A 24421-nucleotide genomic window follows, 5' to 3' on the forward strand; every position below is an offset into this window, starting at 1 on the left:
CCCCCCCCCCCAAAAAAAAAAAAAATTAAACCCAACCAAATTAGTTCAGAACCCAAATGTCATCATTCTGGCACACCCATCACCCGTCATCATGTCTGAGAAAAACGCTGTGTGCTTTAAGAGAAGAGATCCCAGAAGCAGGCACCCCCTTTCCACCATCGCCCCAGCAGGATCTGAAGGAAACCTAATTGGACACATGCAAATAAAAGATGTTTTAAAAATTCCTCTTCATCATTGGGGGGATGTATTTTGGCACCAGCAACCAAAGCTCCCTGTGTTTAAAGTCTCCCAGTTGTGCTTGTGGTTGTAGTCTGAACTGAAATATACACCCACCCCCCCTTTTTCACTCCCTCTTCCCTCGTTCTCTTCATTTCCCCTCCACAGCTTACACCCAACCCCCGCCCCCCTCCTATGTATTTCTACAATAACCATTTACAGGCACAGGAATGCAGGGTGAAATGCGTAGCCTGGACCATGTAGGATTTTATGTCATACTTCACACTGATATGATAGTAACAACATGGGTGGGGTATAGCTATAAAAACAACCCTCTGCTTCACCTCTCCCATATTTTTGGAGCTCATGGAAAATGACAGCCACGGTGGCAGCTAGTGGTATCAAGCTACCGCCGGCAAACTAATGAAAACAATCAAGCAGAGCGGCGGGAGCTCTGGCTGTTTATGGGACAAAAGTGCACAGCGCTGAAGGACCCACCGCTCCCTGCTGCAGCCACACAGGACGAGCAGTGAGCAGCTCCAGCTGAACATGATGAAAATGGACTCCAACTAGTTTACACTAATGAGTTTTTGCCATGAGACTAGAGGCATCTTTCTGGCTAACTAAGCGGCTAACTAGTCCCCTGCTGTGGCCCAGCTGCTGGATGTGAGACTACAGTAATGAACTGGTACCAGTACAGAGCCTTGTATTTATTTCCTGTTGTACTTCAGCCTACTTGGACAGGCATCACTAATGGCTCAGAGCGCTGTGTCCACGTGTCGGATTTATTTTAAAAATGCTGCCTAGTGCACAAAAGACTGAACATTTGCTTCAAATCAAATACAACACAGCAACACAAAGCAGGTCTCTGTTTGGCGTCAAAATCCCACCAAGCTGTGCCTCTTAACAGAGCCAGCAGCCATGCCATCTACTGCCTGCCTCCTCGTCTTAAACTAGTTCATCCCGAGCGGTCATAAAAGACTGCAAATGAGGGAGTGTCTTAGTGTGTTCAGAGAGCAAGGCGTTTTCCCCCTCCAGGGAAAACCGATCTGATGATCAAATCCTTTCCTGTCTCCTTGTTGAGCCCCTCTCTGCAGCAAACAGAGGCCGTTTTTTTTTCATGTCATGTCAGCCATGTGTCATACTCTGCTGCCCAAATGGCTTTGATAAAAAAGGCCAGAATATGTGCAGCCCCGAGAGATTACACTTGCAAAAGGTAAACAAGGAAATGTGGAACTAATCGCAGACAAATTCCATATGTATTTTTTTGGGAAGCCACATTCTGTGCACCAAGGCAAATCAGCTGATACAGCAGTGTACTATAACAAAGTGATGGTACATACAATGCATTTCACTTGTTTGACAGTATTCTATAAACCACAAAGATGCATCAGCAGAGCAGGAAGTGGTGAGATTTCTAAATAAGAACAACACGGATACACAAATGAGGCCATCCAGTGTGGCTGTTTTCTAAAGCGCCAGTGTAATTTCCAGCAGGATAACAAATTAGTCATTGTGCAAAAGACACACCACACGGAGAAGCCCCACAGGGAACACAGACTCCCAGCATTAAAAATACATATCCCATAATGTATATTTGTTTTCTGTTAAAGCTCCAGATGCAGGGAGAGTGAAAGAGCGGAGGAAGAGGGTTTTGAACAATTCATAGTTCACCAGCCGTAAAATAGACGTTTTTGTGTGAAGAGCCACCCACTGCACTGGGCTGGGCCTACAAGAGAAACTCTGTGATATTCATGGCCATGGGACACATCATTATTATGATTACCCTGATCTCTAGCCTCATTTGCCTCCATGTCTTGGCTCTCTAGGAGCAGCAGAGAAAAACACTCAGGGTATTTTGCGATAGCTGCCTGTGATCCCTGCTCCTTGTTATCCATCACACATCTGTCTCACTGTACGAGGTGCTCTGAAACAGGGAGGCCCCGAGGACGAGTGGGCGGATATAGGACAAATTAGGCTGTTAACACATGTTGCTTGTTTATTACAACTAGCACTATATCCTCAAGACTTGTGGTGCATTAATGAAAGAGGTCATTAACAGCTCCGGAGTAAATCACAGCTACATTTTGGACTTGGTTATGACTTATTTTTAATAGTGTGATCCTCCTTTGAGAGTGATGCCTTTGTTTTCTCTCCATTTGTTGCACCAAGTCAAAGGATTTTCTTCAGAATAAAACAAATAGTGTGTTTATAGTGTGTTGTTTAGTATTTATACCAAAGCCTATGAGCTTTTTTATGATACACTATGGCCTCAACAATCTCACATCAATAGATCCTAAAACTTTAAAGTCAAGCTGAATGATTACTCAATTAACAGATTAGTCGAATGAAAGAAAATAAAGATTGTTGGTCGGACATTAATAACATTACAGACAAAGCAATTTATTGAGAATTTATCAATCAAAAGATTAAAGGTCTTTCTGTTTATAAAGCTTCTATATATATATATATATATATATATTCTATAATAATACTGTGAAAGTATCGCGCTCACTCCACAGAGAAATGCACACAGCCTGTATACAGAAACTTTGCTTAAAACAAGCCGTCAGGACTACTGTAACTTTGTGATGTCACAACAAAGCAGTCACCGCTCTCAGCCATGCCCCAAACCCGGCCACCTGGACCCACCATCCAACCTTGCAGGATTTGGTTTCCCCAAGTGTTTATCTAAAATCTGCTATATTATTGTTCAATCACTAAGAAAACAGTCAGCCAATCAGAAGAGATGCTCAGAGCCGGAGAAGTGTAAAATATGGGACCTTTAATTGATAATATACAATGTAAACAAATTTTCCCTGCCAGTAGAGCACAAAAACCTTAAAAAAGGTAAAAAACAAACTGTGAAGCAAAAATTGGAAGGAAATGTTTTTATAATATTCAATAAACATGTTTTTTTTTTTATAAAAAACTGTCAATAATGATCTCTACATATATGGCATTGTTATCCAATTACTAGTTCTCACTTCTGTATAAAACACCAAAGAGCTCTTCATGGCTGAATCTGTACTGGCATCAAAGCAGACTCTAATTATGATAAACACATGTCCCATCATTGTAAGTGAATGGTGTGGATCTGGCATTGTCTCTGGCTGAGCACAAAAAAAGGGGCTTTGGCAGTGTTTAGACAAGTGTTATTGTCAACAGTGAGCTTTCCCAGTGGGAAAACATATTGTATGACCAAATGCTACGATGATTAGCAACATACAGTGCAGTACAGCATAATTTTGTTGATAAGCATGAAAACAAGCATGAAGTAGATATATGGAAGTATGAGCTGCGACACGCTGCTGCACAGCGGAAATGTTTCACAGCACTTATAGATTAGATTAGATCTCCACAGCTGAAGGTTACTGTGACAAAGTCATGCATTTCCTTATATACCAGGCTTATCGTATTCTCAAGCTCAAAATTATTATTGACGCCTTCTCCAATTGGTGATTCATTTGCTGATGGAAAATGTGCTAAGTAAAGCCTTTAGCAGGTATAATATTGACAATGGCCCCCATATTAGTTTAACATGCTAGCATGATACCATTTGCTATATAGCATAAAACACATGGTGGCTACAGCTGAGGCTATGGGAGCGCATTTAGTTTTTGCAGGTATCTGAACATTAAATTTTGACCTAATGACAGCGTTAGAGTAAAAGCAAAGTCAACCTCATGGTGCCACTAGATGAAAAGAGGGTTCATGTGGACCATGAACGTTTGTCCAAAATTTCATCTGATAGTTGTTGTTGTATTTCAGTCTCGGTGGTGGACCAAACAAGAGACTGACACTGCCATTGCTAGAGCCATGTGGCAGGCATGGCTAGTAAAAACCAATATCAGCCAATATAATGTTATCAGATTTCCCCTCAAAAATCAATATCAGTATCACACACATTACAAGAGCCCTTCATACTTAAAACCTGTCTGTGTATCTGTTGGGCTATACTTAAACCTGCATTTATTTCTATTGGCTTTTACCACCAGTAGTTCTTTCCAAACCAGCAGCCAGACAGAAATCTGAGAAAGCCAAGTATCATATGTAAAAGCTGACAAGCCTTGCATCACCATTATTCCTGTGTCTCTATTAGTGTTTGCATTTCATTTTATCCAAACCACATCCTCTCTCCTTTTAAATCACACAAATAGTTGTATGATACCATCGCATAACAACGGCCGAAATTACATCCTTAAACACAGACAGGGATTCAATAACATGAAGCATGTTCAAGGTTCCAACATGCTGCCTTTAACCTTGGTCATTTATATCATCCAGTGCAGCTCTGATTATCATCCCATACATTACTGCTTTCTGGTGCTCGCCTGAGCCATACATACCAATTAGCATGCAGGGCATGTCAGCTAACCCCTGACTGAGGGCTCACTGCCGCATCTAACTGCACTCATTCAGACGCATTCATCACAGTGAAAAAAAAAAAAGAAGAGGCGCCTCCACACTATAAAGCTTCCCCAAAGAGTCAGAAGTTAAAAGGTGCCTTTAATGAAATATCTGCCCTCTCAGGTCACGTCACATCCTTTTCAGCTCAACACAAAAAGTGACAACCCAGACACTGAACTAATGCTTGTCACTGTCACTGCAGGCCTTTGCGATGTGATCAGCGCACTTGTAATTACCACAAGTCTCGGGAATACTGATGTTAAAAGGAACCCTGGAGCGGAGAGTTTGAATGAATAAAATAAGACTCCTTTTGTACGCAGTGAATCTACAAATAACAGATGGTGTGTTAAAAGCTCTGCTCTGCATTTATTTGACGTTATAATCAAATAAAATGAGCGTTCCTTTTAAATGACCCTATTGCACTTGTGTGAAAATGTTTATTGATGGTTTCCCAGTATTTTCAAACTGCATCATGTTACTGAAAACACAATGTATGTGTGTGTGTATATATATATATATATATTGAAGGACTGATATGATGATCACAAACAACTCCCTGTGTAGCAGCCTTGGAAGAATGAATAGGAAATGGGCTGCTTTAGTAAGCATCCATTATTCATTAAGTACTGTACTCGTCCATGTCAACAACCTCAGTAGTGACACAGCCAAACGTTATTTCCTCTTTCACTCTCTCTCTCTCTCACACACACACACACACACACACGCAGCTTTCATCCCATCTCTATACGATCATCGGCCAAACACTTAAGAGCCTGTAAACTTCATCTTTTACAATCCAGCTGTATTTGATGTCAGACTTTGATCCGACATTAATGTCCCAGTGAAGACAGGAGCATTTTTATAAAAGGTGAACAAAAAGAAATAATTGCATGTGCTGATATTTTACGTAGAAAAAAAAAAAAAAAGAAAAAGATCTGACATTCAATGCAGAGGCTGATAAGAGAAGTCACAAGACTGCAGGAGACAATGATGCATCTGCAGCCAGGCTTCACAGTTTAAGGTGCTACAGAAACGAGAGGAGATAATCACTCTTTCTATATGCACCGTCGCCATGTGAGACACATCCACGCCTGCTGCTTTTGGAGTCAATTAAAAGCCACTTTACATGTCTGTGTGCAAGAGGGAACATTTCAATAGTTCAATACTTGTTTAGAGGCTTATTTTAGAGGGACATTAACCAACTTAGTAAATGCCTAAGAGTGTTAGGAAACATCAGTAATTCCAACACATATACATCATCAGTTTCACAGTGTCTGCATTCTCTTTTATCTCCAGAGACATTATGCATTTTCATAAATATCAAGCTATCTAGGAATGTGTGGGTGTGATGTCTAATGTGCATATAAAATGACTGCATCTCACACTCACATCAAAACATACAGCCCTCAAAGAAATCAACAACACCAGAATCTTTTTTCTTCCCGCCTGTCAAAGCGATATTATGTTCCCTGCCACTGGATTGAATAGAAAACCTAATATTTGTTTTTCCTAGTCGCTAATTCAGATAAAACGAAAGTAGACTGAAACATGTTTTGAGAGATGTTTGCTTTCACTTCAGTTAAAATCAGGCCACATAGCAAAGGGAGTTAAGCTCTTCTGGGCTCCACCCTGTTTTTCCCTGAGCAGGTCACTAATTAGGTTGCCATATTTCAGCTTTTTAAAAAAAATTTAATTAAATAAATAAATCAAATCTCAATTCAATAAAAGTTTTTATGTTACAATCACATCTCTCAACACCCTTATTTTTTTTTTTTTAATTTTTACAACATGAAACGCAGACAAAAACATACTCATCTAACATGGTTTAAACAATGTATTTTCACCCCTTTGAAGCCCATAAAACAGCTGCAAGGTCACCAGCTCAATGTCCCAAATCTTGTCATCTCAGAGCTTTGTGGTCTACTTTGTAATGTGCTCATGTAGCAACTGACAGAAATACAATAGAGAAAGTATGTGTTGCCTGCAGGGTGGGAATACACCCATATTACTACTGGGCAGCCATTGTGGCATGACATCATGTAGTATTTCCCTGGGCTATATTCTCTTATTCAAACCAGGAGGGCTCAACCTAATGGTTCCCAAACTGGAGATCGGGAACTCCTAAGAATGCCCTAGTCTGTTGCACAAAATCATGTTTTATTTTTTCTGACTTTTCTCTTATTCTCCAGCTGTCTGGACAATTTTACCTCTTCAGGCGTCCGGAGACAGAAAAAATAAGAATAAAAATAAAATGACTCTTTGGCTGAAATGCTCACGATCTGGGGCCACGCTACGGCCGCAGTTCATAATGAGGGGTCGCAAGCAGACACTGCTTCATTTAACAGGGGTCGCAAGCATTTTCTTTCTGTGTCATCCCCTGGATAGAAATGTACCACAGCAGGCTAACAACCATTGTTTTCATTATATATTATTTTTCCAATTATTTTCTTAAGTAATCAGTTAATCAAGAGGAGAGTGAAAAATGCTCCATGCAACAGTTCAAACCCCCAAATATTCAACTTACTATCATGTGAGACAAAGAAAAGCAGCTACTAAGCAACTAATCATTGGAGATCCAGTTGATAGCTCAGTCACTATAACAACTATTAGAACAGACAGGTGGTACTTGTGGGACTTCAGGGGTTGTAGCACTATTTGGAAACGACAGATTGATTTAATTTTAACTTCTCCTCAAAAGATTTACTCTCCCTCTTTCTCTCTCTCTCTCTCTCTCGTGTCTCATGTGCTCGGCCTCACAGTTATCTCAGAGGAACTCACAATGCTTCCTTTGAACAGATGGTGGGTGAGCTCTGACGCATCTGAAAAGGGAGAACCTTGATCTCTGTCCAGCTGTTTCAACGCCGCAGTGATCCAGCTGAGTCTTAAACACAGCTGATAGTAAACAAACACAAATCTGCTCGGCTTCAGTTTGTGCACTTCTCAATCGAAAGCCGCGGTGGCGGTGGCTCACTTGCCCTCAGCGGCGGGCGGTAACAGCCGTGCTGGCCCAGGGTGTTAAACACAGATATTTAATACAGCCCTCCTCTGATGGGGACGCACCCTCTCTATAGCCTCACCGAGGTCCCACCTCTGGTGAGGCTATAGGGTTTTTCCGGATCTTACCAAATTCCTGTGGGCAGGAAGCAATACCCACGTTCACATGCTCACGTTCTATTCACTATCACAGCTCACACTTTTTTTAATGGTCCCATATTTGACACTGTTTTATTTTAAGTTTTGATATCCATATGAGATATACAGTATTTGTGGTTTCAAGAACCAAAAACCATCTCAATGTAGTTTTACATCTCCTCTCTCAGGCTTCTCTCTGGAGCTCTAGTAACAACAGGTTGGTGATCCAATCAAAAGAGAGGAGGCTCAGAGCCTCTTTTCTGACTGGCCGACTGAATGATCGACCGACTGTCTGAGTGATCTAATAAAAAATGTAGCAGATTTCAGATAAACACTCAGAGAAACCAAATCCTGCAAGGTTGCATGGTGGGTGTGGGTGGGCTGGGCTTGGGGCATGGCTGAGAGCGGTTGTGACAAAGTTAAGGAAATCCTGACGCCTCATTTTAAGGCTCACTTTCTGATTACAGGCTGTATGCATTTCTCTGTGGACTGAGCGCTTTGATACTTAGTATAATATAGAACCTGGACCTGCTTTATAATAAAAAAATTTTTTTAAAAACAGACATGGAAATCTCAATTTATACAATATTGGACCTTTAAATACATTGTCACATATAATGTAAGCTGTATATTGCCCCCAACATCCTCCCCCTAGTTTTTATTTTTTTAAATTCCATTGCCTAGTTAAATGAGGGTTACATTTTTATCTCCTCACTGCATGACTTGTAGTGTGTTTTATCATCACTAAATCATTTAAGCATGATGCCAAAATCCAAAGGCAGAATGCAGGGTTTGCATTCTGTACCACTTGCCGCAAGCACAAACAAGCCTATGGTTGCAACATACTGCAGCTTAATGTGCTTTAGCAAGCTTCCACTAAGGCAAGCAGAAAAATAACAGGTCTGATACAAATGCTGTTTGTATCAAAAAAGGAAGATCTTACTACAACAATTCCCATGCCTAATTCATGAGCACTTCTCTGAGTCTGGCTACAGCCGTTTCTGCCGGCAAATATCTGACAAGTTCTGGGTCAGACCGGGCTCATCCCTAATTGTCATGACTTTATACCAATTAGTTCTTTCTCCGCCTATTTGAGGAAAAAAAAAAATGAAGAAGCATACCTTCAAGCAGAGTGCAGTTAATGTGTCTGCAGCCTCAGAGAGAGTGCGGCGCAGCGTGCAGTCTCGCCCTGGCAGCTCAAAGTTAGAATCAGAGTGTTTCCAAGACTTAGCGAGAGGTGGCAGAGAGATAGAGGGTGGGCGAGCGGTGGGGATTAACTCCAGGGCTGGAAATTTTGAGGTTTATACCCGGCAAGCTGTGTAGCTCCAGGTATGCGCAACTCGCTCCTCTCCACCTCGCTGTGGATTTCATTAATCACCACATCTGTTCATTTCAGCACAGCACACCCACGCTCAAATAACATGCACTTCACAAGCATTCCAATATGCCATTTTACAGTCCTAACTGGAGCTGGGGGAGAAAAAAAAAAAAAAAGGACGTGAACATCTTGGCAGCGTGTTCAATTGCAATTCAGTGGAGGTTGGAAATAGCTACTGCAATCATAAACCTGTTGAGTATCTGCACACTAGCACAAACAACCTACCTGTTCACCCTTATTTCTTTAATAATTTACATCTCCCAGTGAAATATTTCATTGCACATGATTTACATAGTTAATATTGTCACAGCTGAGACTTGAGCCAGTTTACAGCAGGGATTACACTTACACCCGTGCAGGTTCCCTCTCCTCCCCCCCAGCAAGAACAAGAGCAGAATTTAACTGGATTCACAGACATGAATAGTAGGGAGATAAAAGCCAAATCAATCTGCCAAAAGCACTCATCAGACATCAGTCAAATGTTATTGCTTCCTGCCATTTGTCTTGGCGAGCTACTGACTGTTTATTTCATTGCATCCTCATTAGCTTCTGCCAAGGCGATTGCCTATTCTTCCTGGGGTCCGCACAGCGGAGTTGAAACGGAGCCCAAAATGAAATGTCAATGCGAAAAATACAAGAGAAAAGGTAAAGACAGTAGAATAGGATGTAACGTATGGCTGCTATACATAAAGAATGAGTTAAATGAAGACAGATGTGTTAAGATAAAGCTGGTAAATGCAGGAATAAAAAGACTATACAGTCTTTTTTTTAAACTGGTTTCTAAAAAAAAAAAGTTATCAATAGTTGATTGTCGGTTGAATTCTGGGAGTTGATTACAGCCAATAAAAGCTGTGTTTTTTTAAGAGGTCAGTCACAAGCTCATGAAAAACAAAAACAAAAATAAACAGCTGACCCTTGCTCACTTGCTCTGAGAATTCAAGTTGAGCTGAAAACAAGTCAAGTGTCTGTGAGGACGTTGAAGATGAGCTAACAGTAATTTCTTATTTGCGGGAGACACAAGTTAAACAAGTTAAAGAACAATCTTCTTCCCTCATTTGTTCATTATAGAGGCAGCCTGGCTCAGGCTGAAATACTTGTCACTTGTCAGGTTGACTACAAGATTTATTTGCAGTAATTTAGTAGCGTCTCTCTGACAGTAATGGACTTAGCTCGTCATCCAGCCATGTTGCCGTGTTATGGCCAAAAGTACAGTGACAGCACAGTGTTTAACCACCAGGATGTCAGCACTGGTCCTATAGGGACCAAGTGATGAAAAGGAAGAGGAAGCAGACTAATTCTCAATGTGAAACTGTGAGAATGATGTCTAAATTAAAATCTTATCAGGGGTATAGGTTGTCAAAGGCCATTCTTTTGTTAATGGTCAGTGGAGCATAATCTCAGCGGTGCCTTGGTTCATTTAATTTTTCATTTCCATGGTCTGATTAGATAAATGTCAGACCTGTGGTGCAGCAATTCATCTCCTCGTCCCTCTACCCTGCACCCCTGCTATAGAAAATCTGCTCCAGGGATGCTGATCTGTCCCTGACCCCGACCTCTGACCTTTTCCCAGGCAGAGAGACCTTCCCCTTGGGGATTAATGTTACATCCAGTGATTATTCCACAGCAAAATTTATTCTGCAGCCATCAACAAATCTCAAACAAGTGTCAAATCTCAAGACATAACTCAAACCCCCCCCCCGGAGAGGAGCCCTCCTACAGTACAACCAGTCTCAGCAGATCCATCCATGATATCTGAAGTAAAATACCCTCTGTTCACCGACATGTTGAAACTGGCTCAGCCGACACAGACAAGCAGTCAGCTCCCGAATATAAAAAGAACAGAACGATGATTGTACTGAGATAAATGGAAAAACAACAAAACAGACAAACGAGGGGGAAATAAAAACCGAAAGGGGAGATGAGGACAAAAAAAAACAAACTCCAAAACGCTTGTTCCATTAACCCACATTGACGCACCGGAGGTTGGCTCAAGTCGCGGCAGGTTGTCAAACGAAGAGCTCCCACAATCTGAGCACACGATGAAACACCGCGGAGATCACAATCACTGCCACATCAGGGCTGAACGCGCACCTGAAATGGACGTTTCAGTGAAGACAAACACCCGTGCGCTGCTCTGCGTAACGGACAGGTAACGCGGCGCCGTGTGAGACCGGGGGGGGGGGGGCGGGGGGGGGGGCAGCAAACCTGACATTTTCCCCGCTCGACAAATGAGTGTCAGCGGGCAAAAGACGCTGTGGTGGGGTAAAGTAATCTTATCACTCACCTCGGTGGCCTCGACGTGGAGTCCTGAGCGTAGATTGTCTTGGAAAAGGCGAGGCGATGCTTCAGCGCTGCCGCCTGTCACCGGGAAGGAGGAGTTTGTGTTTACTCCAACATAACAGAGAGCACGCACGCACGCGCGCACACACACACACACACACACACACACACACACACGGATCGTCTTCCTGGTTGGCGAAGAGAGGGAGCCACTGTCTGGCCACAAGCTTCATTACAACACGTGTGCGTCTTTAACGATTTAATTAACCTGGAGGCATCCACTGTGTCCCAGTCACTCCAGATATGGTTTGTTATTAGCATTGTTCCATTTAATCCATGTTAAGACAAAAAATAAATAAAAACTCGAGCTGACTGGAGTGAATGAATGAATGACTTTGTGATTTAAAAAGAGAAATCCCCCAAACTGCTTATTTATTACTCTTACTATTGTTACTGTTACTATATAAAAAAATATTCACAATATATGTAGATTAGGAAATTTTAAGTATTTAATTTGAATTTTAATAAAATATAATAAATATTGAATATTTATATTATTATTTCAAATAGAGGTTAAATTCTTATTTAAACATATTCTGTAGGAGGAAGGTTGTAATGTTAATCAGATGAGAAAATAAGTTGTATGACCTCTGTATTTTATTGTAAATTTACCTCTGTAATGTCATGTAATAAGGAAATATATTAAAATGATATGAGAGAACAGATATCACTGCTGCTGAAATCATGATCTTTTTTCTAATGTTAACTAAACTTAGTTTAAACAGGATCAGTGGAAAAAATGTTGCTAAATCATAAACAGATCACTTCTCGTCTGCCATCAGCAGGAACTCCTGAAGCTCCACTAGCTGCTGAAAAATAGTTCCACTCTTCCTGTCTTGTCTCGTAAATCAGCTTTATTTTTTATCGTAAACAAACATCACACAACATCCCTATCATGAGCCAAACGTGTCATTGTGTCTTTTGTAAAGTGATACCAACCCCTATCCCGGCTTTAGTGCTTCATTGATACATGTGACCAGATAATATCATTCCTCTTCCCGAAACCTTTTCTTTTTTTAGTGAAACCTGTTAATAATTAATCTGCATTATGTTTTATGACCCCACAATTTCGAGAAGAGGACTTTGAATCCAGAACGTTGTCAAACATGTGCGTAGAGACTGAACCACAGGAACTGGAGTTATTAAAAGTGTCTTCTACATGTTCTGAAGTTGCTTTGTTCAGTATCCACTGTTAGTACTGGCCTTTCAGAGAAGATTTCACCAACCCTCACTATACATCCAGACATGTATGAGTTTCTTTTGCTGACTCAGGTCTCATGTTTAACCTGTTGGTGAAATCTGGTCCCTACCATGACAACCAGCCCTGCCTGTTCTTTTGGAACCAAAGGTCACAGTCATAATCAACAGATTTTATGACCACCAGTCCACCTTTCACTCCTCCCAGGTAGGTAAGTCATACACAGAATCTTTGGAGCATCAGAGGGTCCTAATCTGCGTCTGAGGCTTCGTAAGAGCTTTAGAGAAGTCTACGCTGGGATTTACATTGAACCAGTGCCTCTGGGATACAGCGATAATGCCTTCCACTGCCAAAACTCTATATTTCACATCCTGCGCGCTGGTCACTGCCATGTCTGTGGGGCTGATGGGATACAGCATGTCAAAACAGTGGGCTAGGATGACCATGGAGTGCGCGAGAGGAGGAAGTGGCTTCTTCAATGGAACTGCTATAATCACTCTGGAGCTCTTCAATGGCAATTTGAACAGATCCTTTTGCCCCTTGTTTGGAAGCATTGATACATTTGAAGGTAACTGTCCGAGGCTCTCGAAGGGCCGGCTCACCCAGATTACAAGATACTTTCTCACTCACATACAGTACATATCCGTCTCTGAGATTTCCTGCCTTCAACAAACACCAGCACTGTAAAATGACATTTAAATAATTCTACAGCAGCAGAAACAGTGTCCCTGTTACTTTGAATATTTAAAAAAAAACATCCTGTCAGGCACCATGTCTTTCGTTAAAATGGTTGACTTGACCCTACCTACACCAGTACTGCATATTAGACGTGACTGGATAACATCTTCAAATTACCAGCCTGTAATCATAGTTGTATAATGCCTTGAAGATATTTAATAATGTTCTTGTGGTGTGTGTACGTGTGTGTGTGTGTGTGTGTGTGTGTGTGTGTGTGTGTGTAGTGATTCCTAAATTGACAGAAACAGGAGTCACCCCGGTTGTCCTGTACGCTTTGGTGGTGTGCCTGTTGGCCCTGTGTCTGCTGTTCTCTGTTTGCAGCATCCTTATCTCCCTCTACAACAGCGTCAGTAACCCTTATGAGACCTACATGGGTCCTGCTGGAGTCTACGCCTGCAGCTCGGTCAGCGGTAAGTGACACATATGTTGCGGCACAAAGCATCCGGGAGAAACTGGGAGAAGTGGAATCGTCGGAAAGAAATAAAGCACGAAATCACTGATAAAGACATTTAAATGGAGTTTGTGGTACAATTTGTGACAGTACTAACCTTTTTTTTTTTTCTTTTTTCTCCCTGCAGCATGCCTGTCAGGTGTGGTCCTCATCATATTTGCAGTGAACATCAACGTGACCAGCATGGGGGAGGATTTGGTGAAGAACTTCTCTGAAGCTGTGCCCGTAGACCTGCAGAACAAGTCCGCAGAGATGCTGCTGGGATACTACCTGATCATCCCTTACACAGTGCTCTCTCTCTCTGCCATTGCCGTGATATACATGTACGACCATGCAGCTTACAAACACAGGAGAGAACAGGAGAGGCCTACCGAGGACGCACCAAAGGAGATAATGATGTATTAATGGCGACGGCGTCTTCAGTTTTCAGTGACATTGATAAATTGCTCATCAAGACTTTAAGGTCTGTAACTCACTGTCATGGGAAATTACAGAGATTATAGGTAAGTACAGTAAAATATGGATGTACAGCTTCTTTAATGTACAAAGAGTAGGATTAGATTATCAGTGTCCAAATATCACGTGTTAATGTCCTCATAGTATGAGCAACAGTTTTATCATTTCAGCTTTTTAATCCGAGTTTATTGATATATAAATCGAATTAGGTTTATATCTTTTATAGTTTGAAATTACTTTGAAAAATCTATTTATTTTGTGTCTGAACATTTTAATGTTTGTTGGTTTAAAAATATATTTTTTTTTAAAGTTTATTTTTCATATTGGAATGAAAGTCAAATGCACCTTTAAATCTTCAAAACATCCACGTCTTACAAATCAACAGCTAAATATGAATTTAATTACATTTTTCTTTGTTATGTGTAAAATGAGCAAATGTAAATAAACAAATGAGATGAGGTTGGCTCTCCTTTTTATTTTAAATGATGGATTTACGGCCAACTTTTATCCGTATTTTTGTCTTTCAATGTTCCCGATTTAACTTCCTTTTTTTTTTTAAGTACAAAACATATGTAGTTTTAAATCAAAGTAAAGGCCATAAAGGTTAAATTTGAATAAAAGGTGAGAGAAGTGGAGAAAAGTGGCAGTGGGAATTCATTGATGTCTGCTGCCCTCTATCTCTGACAGGATGTAAATGCAAAGAGACGTCCCAAAACAAATGTCAAGTCAACAACTACACTGAAGCAGGAGCAAAAGAGAAAATGATTTGCTTCTTTTCAGTCATTATAAATTATTTTATGTTATATTGTTATTATTGGTGTTTTTCTTTTTTTTAGTCATTGGATATTTCTGACCAGAGAAAAACAAACTATGAAGTAAATACAGCTGTCATTTCTTTTAATATCTCCAGGATGGATCAATGACACAGGATCAAATATCACACACATCTGGATTCTCACAGATGTTCCCTCAAATGGAAAACTCAAGCTTTAGAATAGACGTGGTCCCCAACCATTTTTGTCAGATATTCCCCCACAGTAACTGTAACACCACCCACCATGTTCAAAATATGAGTTGATTACAGATTACATGTTATTTTACACCATTAATTATATAAAAGCGGATTGTTACAGAAAAGTCTTTATACAGTTGAACTGACAGTGTTTAGGTTTGGTCGACTTTGCTTTTCAGGTGTTCATCCATACTTTTAGCTCTCTTTTTCAGCAATTTGTTCATTAATTTTCAGCTGAGTGTTTAAACCATTTACACTTCTGGGTTTCAGCCTTTACCACTAGCATTAGTTAACTATTTCAACAGTTTACCCATTTCTTTTAGCTATTTCAAATTTAAAGCACTACTTTTATCTAATTGTTCCAACTTCTTACTTTTAGCTGTCTATTCAACAGTTTTTTAAGCTAACCTTTCTGCTTGCTTACTGTTAACTACTTTTCATGCGCTCTCAATCTTAACAGGTATTGTTCAATATGTGGATATTTTTTTTAATCAAATGATGAAATCTATTTTTTGTTGGTTTTTTTTCAAATGAGTTGATCTACTCTACAATCTTTCCACGTACTGTCCCACTTGGCAACTGTTCCTCCTGAATCACTGACAGAGGCTGCATGGATTACTTCACCTTCATCATTTCATGGCTCATGACAGAAGCAGTGCTTAAGCTGAGCCCTTTAAACTTCAGTGATGCATTGCATCTTAACTGTATCCACTTCCATGTGGGATCAACTTGGAAAAGCCTTGATGAGAGATAAAGATTTATTACAGATCTGTTTATTCCATTTGAAAGGATTTCGAGTAAAAAAAAAAGAAAAAAGAAGGTAATACTGACAAATACAGTGATCCAAACAAAGCTGGTGATTCTGTAGAAACTGAGAAAGATCTTACTGAGAGTCGATGTCTATTGTCTCCCTGATCTTCAGATGCTCTCACAGTTGTGATTCACATGACTGTGTTGACATGAGAGCAGGGGCGAGGTGTCCTGTTACTGTTTCCCGTGTCCCATCACTCAGGGCCTAAAGTCTGTTTGGACATGCCCTTTCCAGCACCTCTCAGCCCCGCAACGCCTTCTACTTGCCTTCAAAAGAACCACTCTTTCTTCAAGTTCTGCACTTCAAGGGACCTGCGGAGGGATGCAGCAATCTGCTTTGTGGTCGTCAGCGTGAATATGTATTAAATTTCTCAGAATGCATGCTTTATACAATGACTCAAAAGCATCTTAGGCCCGACAGAAATTCTGTTAGTGGAGTAGAAAATACACCATGCCTTCTGAAGTATAAAAGTTTCATGTGAAGACAGTCAGAATAAAGTCTTATTTATTAGTCCAATAGTCTAAAGGCACTGAATTTTAATTTCAACATTAATTGTCTTACCTTCCACCACACTCTTGCCATAACATTCAGGATGCAGGATGATGCAGCGTAGTGTAACCCTGCAGCGGTGACCAGGACCCAGTGTGAAGCCGGGGCAGGTTGTATTCTCCAGAGGAGGCCGCGTCAAAGCCTGTTTCAGCACAAACCTGCTGTGACATTGATAAGCTCTTTACAAAACAGCATTGATCTATCAGCCATTACATACCCTCTTATTTCAATTTTTCACCCTTTACCTGTGAGACTGCAGCCACTCACTAAAAGACAAAATATTAAAACTTACCTTGATTTGATTTCTAAAATTATTACTTCCAGTCAGCTGTCACATAAACACACTATGTATTTTTTTACTTTTGCCATGATGAGAAATACCCGCAGGGAATAAAGGCATTTTAAATGGCTGTAGTATCCCTTGATTCTGAACATCAACCTGTTTAACAGCTGCCAGAGGAGACATTTAACTGTATCTTTTACTCATCTTCTCCCGTGTGCGCTGAGGTGTGGAAAAGCTGAATTGCTATTGCGAGACCCCCCTCCTCGCCGTTTGCTGTGCAAACATTGATTGAATCAAATCAGAGATGGGCAGTAATCTCTTCCTCTCTACATACTCCCTGTCTCTTGGCTCAGCAGACTGAATAAACTCAGGATTATGCAGAGGCCTTGAGCCCTGACCACTCACTCTGTGTGATAGGATTAAAGCGGAAACTTTTGTACCTGTGAAACCTTATCCTCCCAGGTCCCGCATTACAGAGGCCTGTGAAACAGACACCTCCAGCTGCAGGGCAGGGGGTGCACACATTCAGCCGTGTAGAGTCCACTCTGGTCGGGCATGGCGGGTTTGGGGGGGGGGTCTAGTCTCCTTCCACCTTCAGGAGCTCTTTTCACATTGACAACTGAGAGGTATGGGTGGGTGCATATATGTAGGTGTTGGGGAGGGGGTCTACAAGACTTGTTTTAACACTTTCACAAACACCAAACACCTAAAAAGTTTTTTTTGACTTACGAATTCATGGATGCATTATTACTAGTAAAAAATATGAAAAATAAAATACACCAAAAAGTCTCTCAACCTGAAAACTCCATTTACGTCCCAGAGTCTTTTAGTTTTTTGTCCTTATCATTATCTGGCTGAACGACCTTCTACCCCGCAGCTGCTGTAAAATAGGTGTGAGTCTCATGACGTGTGTGTCCGTGTTGTATCTTTGAATGATGTAATGATGTAATTTATGGCACTGCCACTGATCTGCCTTGACGCCTCACGTTCACAGCAGCTGTGCTGATAGCAGAATATTACAGATTTTACATGTCACTCTCATCAAACTTTCTTATACTGCCTATTGTCTACTATCGTTAATGGTTGTATATATTTTAGACCTACTCTAAACTGTCTGTGGTCTTTAGCGGCTTTTTAGTGGGATTTCACACCATTCACAAATAATTTTTCAAACTTAAACACAGGAAAAAAGTACAAACTTACATCTATTGTTGATGGTTCATTACGTCTTTAAATATTACATTCGCTTCTCTATATGTATACTATTTTATTCATTTGCCAAGGCGGAGAGGGCTGCCCTATATTTGACTTAGAATTTAGATTTGAAATTCAAATTTCACTTTAATAAAAGGTTGGGGAGAACAGAACTAATATTACAAGAGACTAACAAGAGCTCCACCTCTTCTCTTTGCTCTCACACTCAATCCCACCATGTGATATTGGAAGGTGGGCAGGTTCCTTATTTATCTCTGTCATTAATCTTAATTTGTCAGTGAAGGCTGAGGTGAAGGTGGAGGGAAGGAGAGAAGGAGGAGGAGGAGGAGGAGGAGGGCTAAAAGGTAATTGCACCCCTGCTGCTCCATTATGGTGTCATTCCTCTGTTAACAGAAGATAAGATCTTCTCCAAATCACCTGAAGCCAATTCTCCACTTTACCTGGTTGGGACAGAGAAACAGAGAAAAAGATATGGAGGGTATTCAACCTCGTCTTACAAGCACGAATGAGAAAAACTGAATTAATCAATCTGTGCAGAATTTTTCTGACCAATCTGTCTGTGTTGTAAAAAAAAAAAAAAAAAAAAAAGGACGTCAGATGTCGGATGACGGTTTACAGCCAGAGTGATGGATGGAAGGAGGGCTGAGCACTTTCTCTGCCCCATGCCGCTTGACACTGTTGTTGATTAATGTTGCCCTGATTGGCAGCTGTGATAGATATCAGTGGGTGCAACACGTAGGGACACACAGTTAACCTACTGACACAGCACATGGTTGAACTGAATTGGCGCCATTTGACCTGGAAACAAAGAAGACAGTTAACATCAACAACAATAAATCTTAGAGGGAAGTTAAAAAAAAAAAAAAAAAAAAAGCTAGAGAATTTAATAGATTTTTCTTTATGTTAATTAAAAGAACCACTATACAGTGCAGACAGGTGGTCCACAGAAGAAAATGATAAAATAAATTTTTAAAACAAAGATGATGACATGATCTTCAGTCCTTGCATTTCTTTCTGTTTTGCATACAGAGCTATCTGTGACCTGCTTCTTCCAGGATAGAGCCCCAATAAGTACTCATCCTTTTTTCCTTTCAAATCTGGGCATGCAGACATTGCTTATTTTCCTGTGCACTTACAATGGTGTATAAGAAATCAGTGAATGGGCGAAAAAAAGAACATGATATACAGTATGAATCATTACTGCATTATGTATTGAGGAGAACGGTACCTAACCACGGAAACACTTCATAGCGCTTAGGAATGAAGGCTATGATTGATTCATAAAATGACTTGTTGAGGATAGTTTTGACACAGACTTTGCGGCTTTTATGGTCCGAGGCCGGGGCAGATCTTTTGCACTGCAGGAGGGCATCTAAGCCTGATCGCCTGTATAGAAATATGTGTTTTAAACCACCTGTTCAAACCCCATTCAGCGAGTCAGTGCGCCAGCAGTTCCACATTGTCCTGGGACCTTAGTGTACCTGCTTAAAGGTCTCCTTTTTAACATTTTTTTTAACTGATCATCTGATAATGACCCACAAATTCACCTTTTCTTTTTAATTTTCATATGAATAAATATACAGTCACAGTTTAGTCTGAATCTTCTGCAAATACATTAGGCCTACATGAGGCTAAGAGCTCTAAGAGAGGAGAGTAAGTTGCTCAGGCTTTGCACCAGGGGGCAGCAAACAATAACTGAATCAACTGAATCAAACAAATCCCCACCTGAAGCTTAAAGTACAGAGATTGTTGTGTTTATTGTTACCCAATAACTGGGAATTAATCTGAGTGTACCATGAAATCAGGGCTAATATACCTTTAGGTTTGAGCGTTAAGCATCTTGTCTATGTCATATAAGTTTGTAATATTCCGGAAAACAAGAGCAGCATAAATACACTCCTGCTTGATGGAGGAAGCAATGCTTACTTTAACTATTCTATTTTACACGTGAGTTTGTATCTCTTAGCGGTTTCAAGGTTCATCTGTGTCTCCGCGAGATAAAAGGCTTCAGTGTGAAGGAGGAGCACAGAGTGTCACTGGAGCGGGACACAAATCCATAGATCACAGACACCGGACTGTAACTGAGATACTCAGTCACAGGCTGCAAGCTGTTCTCTAAATCCATATGGCCGTAAAACCTACAGAGATTCCAGCAGTCTGCAAGTCAAGGACAGCACATATAAATTCTAGTCTGCAACACTTTTTCTGGGCAAAGAATTGAGGTGTATTAGGGTAAGCATAAGAAATGGTGTTAATGTGAAGGTTAAAGAGCGGCTCCCACTATCTGTGTTACTGTAATACTGTACACTGAACGGTTTTGTGATCATGTCTCATAAAAAGCTCTCAGCGTTGCATGGCATCAGCTCCTGTCAAGGCTCTAGGAGCATCTGACAGCACTGAGTGTCTTTTACAGAAGCCAGATGGGGAGAGGTGCCAGAATAAAGTGCATCAAGTGCCCCCTATTGAGCTTTATGAACGGATTAAAGGATTTGCAAAGCTCTGTCACAAGGCCGTCAATCATTGTCACACCCGCCTGAAATTTACGGCACTGACCACAGAAAAGGCCTCGAGGCTGTTGTCATAAAGAGTATAATTTCATCTGTCAAGATGTTCGCCTCAACATCAACACCTTGAGCGATGAGAATGAAAAGCAGAGTTTGGGACCACAACACAAGACTCTACAAATTACCACAGCATCGCAATACCTGAAGTTTACCTTCAGGAATGTTGCTGCAATTCAATACTTCTATGCCTCTGCTCCATTCATCATCAGGTTTTCCACCTCTCCTCTGAGCTGTGGCACCTCAACGCTATGATGCAGAGTCCTGAAAGCTGCAATCACCTGTCCGTCTCTCCAATAAAACAGAGGTTCTTTGAATGGGGCAGAATTTGATATCGGCTTTCTAAATCCTGCATAAGAAACAATGCAGCCTCTCTACAGGAGGCAATGTTCAGTGTCATTCAGCACAGGCCTGGAGACACGGTGTCTGACTGCTACAGGGATCACAAGTGCTTCAGGCCTGTTTGCATCTGTATGAAACAATTTGTCCATATAAGCAGATGACCCCGAACTCACCGCAGGCCTGACCTCGTTCCATTAAAGGAAAACTGTGCTTTATTACAATTTGGGTCAAATTGTCTAGTTTTGGGCCTTATTTCTATTGGCCATGATAACATTATACTCACTGAAGTAGTTTTAGATATTTGGGAGGCACTGTGACATCACCAGAGCAAAGTCCAGTGGGGCAAGAAAGATTCAGAAATGAATCTGACAGTTTGGTGAAATTATAAGAACTAAAGCTAAAAACTAAATAAACACATTAAAACTGCTCCTTCATCGCACAGGAAAACTGTGAGTCCACATGATCCTGTGTGTGACTGAAACTGTTAGGGACATTTGAGTAATTTTACCTTTCACCTTTGTTTCCTTGTTCAGATATATTTAGCTAACCTGAGGGTTCATTTAAAACTAGTATGACCATGTGATGGCTTTTTTTTTTTTTTTGTCCTTGGTTTTGGATCAGTACCAGTGTTGTTATTATCATTATTGATAGGAAGTATGGCCAAAACTACAAAAATATGTAATAATTTGTAATTAACTGGAATTTTATTTTTAGACTACAGACTATAGACTACAATAAAAAAAAGGTTTTTTTTATAATGAATTGTCCTATTTGTATTTGTAGATTTAGTGTGTCAAAACATTTTAAGCTACACATATACATCTTTATACAAATCCACACACATATATATAACACGTACATTCATACTAGAGCTAGGTCCACTACTCTGTGTGAACCTTGGTCACAATTCCTTAAAGAAAACCCAATAAATATCAGTATCAGCCTCAAAAATCCAGTATCAACTTGGCTATAATAAATACATGTATAGATATATACATGTATACACACACATTCAACTAAAAAACAACATCAAAAGTATATTTTCAGTTGCACTGTTTCCTAAAATAAACTGCACACATAATTAGATCACCGCTAAAAAGAAGATATGAAAGCGGAGGTGGTGAAGATAAAACTCCCAGACTTGTCTTCACCCTGTGTCAACTCATCACCTCCTGGTTGGGTGTCAACGCAGGGAGGAAGAGGAGAGAGGGGTGAGGTAGAGGCAAGGAGGGAGAAGGGGAGCGGCTGGCAGGAGATGGATGGGGGGTGGGTGAAGGGATCACCTTGCCAAATCCGCTGTGAAGGCCTCTGCTCAGTGCACTTAGCGTATAGTGGCTGGAGCCAACATGTAGCAGGGTGTAGGTCTCCCTGAGGCGACACTCAGGCCCCGGCCTCCCCGCCATTGTCATCTGTCCGTCTCTCAGCCTCTCCATCCAGCAATCTGCCTGGAGGAAACTTACTTCCTCCCTCCACATTCTTCCTCCCTCCATTACCCCCAGGAGGAGCAGGGGAAGCTGTGTCGAAGGGGGGCTCCCAGGCAGGGTCAGGGAAGTATCGATGTCGGTGCCGAAATGTTGGGGTCTTGCGCTAATTAGATCATCTATCGAGCGCTATAAGCCACAGAGTGAAATCTTGCACATATCCTTTGAATATATTGGACGGTGGATGCGTTATGGTTTGAGCTGCTTCATCTGTGACAGTGATAAGATGCTTGCACACCTCACTGAATGGAATGGCAAATATGTCATCATCCTGAGACGCGGCCTAGCCGGGCCGTTTCAATGAGTGCACCCGTGTCAGGGTGATGTATGGACGCAGTAACACAACCTCTGTGAAGGCATAGGGGGGGAAATGCTGCGCTGCCAACCTCCATCTCAGATCCTGAGCAGAGGAATAGGGGCCGCATGTAAACATTTGAGACGTGTCACTCATTTCTCCTCTGGAGATTTACAAGAGACCTGGACGCAGCCTGACAGCACCAATGTGTGAAAATCAGACTCAAAGCTCCAACCAGAGAAAAATTCAGAGTTCACAGTGAGGAAGATAGACATCAGATAGCTCAAACCAAAGGTCAGCCACTCTGTTTTTAACACTATGGATTACACCTTCAGAGGTTTGTTGGACAAAACACTGCCCTTTGGCTTTTTATACATTTTTTGCAGCTCACAGAAAAGCCTGCTCCAAGTCTCTTAATGGAAATGGCTTGGGAATTCGTTTGTGAGGAACAGCGAGAAAAACACTAAGTCTTGGAGGAATTTCTTCCCCTGGGGATCCTTAAGTGATGTCCATCTCCCCTCAGTCATTCAGAGAGCTGAAACTGGAGAACATGACTGACACTTTGAGTTCTCTCACTTAGGATCTTTTAAACAATCTATTTATAAGAATCCAGTTGTACTTTCAAAGGGTTAGTTCAACCAAATTAAAATATATATATATTTTTTCTCACTTATTTTGCTGTGCAGATAGTTTGGGTTGTATTTGCTCAGGCATTGAAATATCCAACCTGTGGGAAATTGAAAATATATATTTAAAAGGATTTAAAAGGACATCACAAGCCGTGTTGTTTTTATACTGTTTTCATGTCTGTCTTCTATCTCAAAATTTAAAAAATAAACTATTAACTGTGCCCTGCAAATGGTAGAAAGTATTTTTAATATTGTACATGGTCCCTTATAAATAAATGAAACAAATAAAAATAAACTGTGTACAGAAAAATAACTTCTTCAATAATAAACAGATCACGTCTTTAGCTGGAAGTGCTGCCACTGAAAACTGTTTAAATGCAATTTTCTATTGCTTTCAACAACAAAAACAGAATAACATTAACCTTATTGTGGAAGCAGAAATCTCAGAGACATCCATCTTAAACCCAAACAAATAAAACCCAAACTATCTTCAAAGGAAGATACCTCTAGGGTTAAGTGAGAAAATGTGCAGTATTTATAATTCGGGTGAACTGATCCTTGAAATTCAGAGTTCATCACATTCTCATGAAATAGTTTTATTCTCTAAAGTGTTTATAAGCACCATCAACAAAGTTAAAGCAGGAAAAAAGTAAAAAATAAAATAAAATAAAAAAAACAGAAAAAACACAGAGCTTCTATATTAATCTATAATTACTGTATTTTTATATAAAATATTTGCACTGGAGTAATCAGTGCTACAACCTGCCCAGCAGAGGCCTCCCTCCTCCCTCCAACCAGAAACCAAAAACCTCTGTCACCAGAACCATATCAAGACGGAGGACCCTGAGACACAATAAAATCGGAGATGTATGGGAACCATCGAAGTAGAAATGTCTGCAGTGATTTATCCCAGCATGCCTTTCC

At 40.8% G+C, this 24421-nt stretch overlaps 2 protein-coding genes across 3 annotated transcripts in view; one reads left to right on the forward strand and one right to left on the reverse strand.

Annotated features, from left to right (window-relative positions):
• The window catches only part of ptprea (protein tyrosine phosphatase receptor type Ea), a 54422-nt gene extending 42883 nt beyond the window's left edge, over positions 1 to 11539 (reverse strand). The window contains exon 1 of one of the 2 annotated variants that reach the window (XM_087174077.1): positions 11421 to 11539. The gene's annotated coding sequence lies outside the window, so the exon portion shown is untranslated. The remainder of the gene's footprint in view (positions 1 to 11420) is intronic. The other variant, XM_023406527.2, reaches the window with a different exon arrangement.
• Positions 11540 to 12638: 1099 nt separating this feature from the next.
• On the forward strand, positions 12639 to 14777 carry clrn3 (clarin 3). Its single transcript, XM_023406546.2, has 3 exons — positions 12639 to 13242; positions 13637 to 13822; positions 13991 to 14777. Exons 1-3 carry the CDS (start codon positions 13011 to 13013, stop codon positions 14266 to 14268), a joined length of 696 nt encoding a protein of 231 aa, XP_023262314.1. The 5' UTR covers positions 12639 to 13010; the 3' UTR covers positions 14269 to 14777.
• The last annotated feature ends 9644 nt before the right edge of the window (positions 14778 to 24421 follow it).

Source organism: Seriola lalandi, unplaced genomic scaffold, assembly GCF_002814215.2.
Source record: "Seriola lalandi dorsalis isolate HSWRI2012SDOR001 ecotype SW California unplaced genomic scaffold, Sedor1 jcf7180002054311, whole genome shotgun sequence".
Classification (NCBI taxonomy): Eukaryota; Metazoa; Chordata; class Actinopteri; order Carangiformes; family Carangidae; genus Seriola; species Seriola lalandi.